This window comes from Aphanomyces invadans (assembly GCF_000520115.1).
Source record: "Aphanomyces invadans strain NJM9701 unplaced genomic scaffold supercont1.1, whole genome shotgun sequence".
Classification (NCBI taxonomy): domain Eukaryota; phylum Oomycota; class Saprolegniomycetes; order Saprolegniales; family Verrucalvaceae; genus Aphanomyces; species Aphanomyces invadans.
Window position 1 is genome coordinate 2,565,575 of NW_008580146.1, and position 1,199 is coordinate 2,566,773.

The 1,199-nt window shown below is 59.2% G+C and overlaps 1 protein-coding gene across 1 annotated transcript in view; it reads right to left on the reverse strand.

The window, feature by feature from the left end:
• Positions 1-1,199, reverse strand: part of H310_00780 (hypothetical protein) — a gene marked incomplete at both ends in the record, with an annotated part of 13,397 nt that overhangs the window by 4,497 nt on the left and 7,701 nt on the right. Inside the window, one exon of the mRNA XM_008863677.1 lies at positions 46-1,167. Coding sequence (XP_008861899.1) covers positions 46-1,167 — 1,122 coding nt within the window. The remainder of the gene's footprint in view (positions 1-45; positions 1,168-1,199) is intronic.

Here is a 1,199-nt window from a genome sequence, read left to right on the forward strand (position 1 = left end):
GTACATCGCCAAGAGCGGCAGGACGAGGACCGTCATCGTACCCACCACGTAAAACGTCGTCCCGAGCACAAAGAGCGACGTGAAAATGGCGGAAATGAGCCCGCTAATGCCAAACGGAATGGTCGTGTCAATCGTGTTGATGTCGTTGCTATATCGATTCAGGATGCGACCGATGGGAGTAGTGTCAAAGATGCGCATGGGCGCGCGCAGGAGAGCACGGGTCATGGCGTCAAACAAGCGCTGGGAGGCACGGACGCCAGCAGTGTAAATGGAGAGCGTCCGAAAGATGGTCATGACGACGCTCCCGAGAGACAGTGCCGAGTACACGGCAAGGTAGTATGCTGCCGTGTGCAAAAACTCGGGACCCGACATCGTGGCTGCAGATGCGCTCCACGAGCTCAACCAAAAGTCGCCCGCTACCATGAGGCATTGCCACACCGTGAGGAGGCCGACCCAGGACATCAACACTGGCCATCCCCCCACTGCGTGGAGGTAGTCGCAGAAGACCTGGGTCGCCACGCGGCCATGCTGGCGCTCCTCGTCATGGAGTAGCCGGCCAGTGCGAGGACTATACTCGTCGAAGTGCTGAACATGGTATTCGTCAAAGATGGGGCTCGCAAGCGACTCGAACCCGACGGGGAATGGCGACCGCGGTGGCTCCAAGTAGCTCGTCGACGCCATCGCGTTGTAGGTTGGAACGTCCGAACTAGGCAACTTCGTGTCGGCGACATCTCCTTTCCCATAAAGACGATGCATGGCCAGCGGAATCATTCCCCGAGGCAGCGCCGCAGGAGCCCGTCGGTTGACCATACGTCCGAGCAACTGGCCGTCCTTGATTTCAATCGTGCGGTCGATAAACTTGGACGCGATGATCTCGGGAGAGTGCGTGACGAGGACGATTGTCTTGTGGCGCAGCAGACCGAGAAAGCACTTGGTGAAGATCTCGTTTTGCACGATCGCGTCGACGGCCGACAGCGGCGAGTCCAAGATGAAAATGTCGGCGTCGCTGTAGCACGCCCGCGCCAGACTGATGCGCGCCTTTTGCCCGCCAGACAAGTTGACCCCCTTCTGGCCGATCTCGGTCCGGTCGCCGGCCGCAAACAGCGCCAGGTCCTTCGTCAGCGCACACGCTTCCAACACGTTGGCGTACTTGACGCGGTCGTACGGCTTGCCAAACAAAATGTTTTCCCGAATCGTCA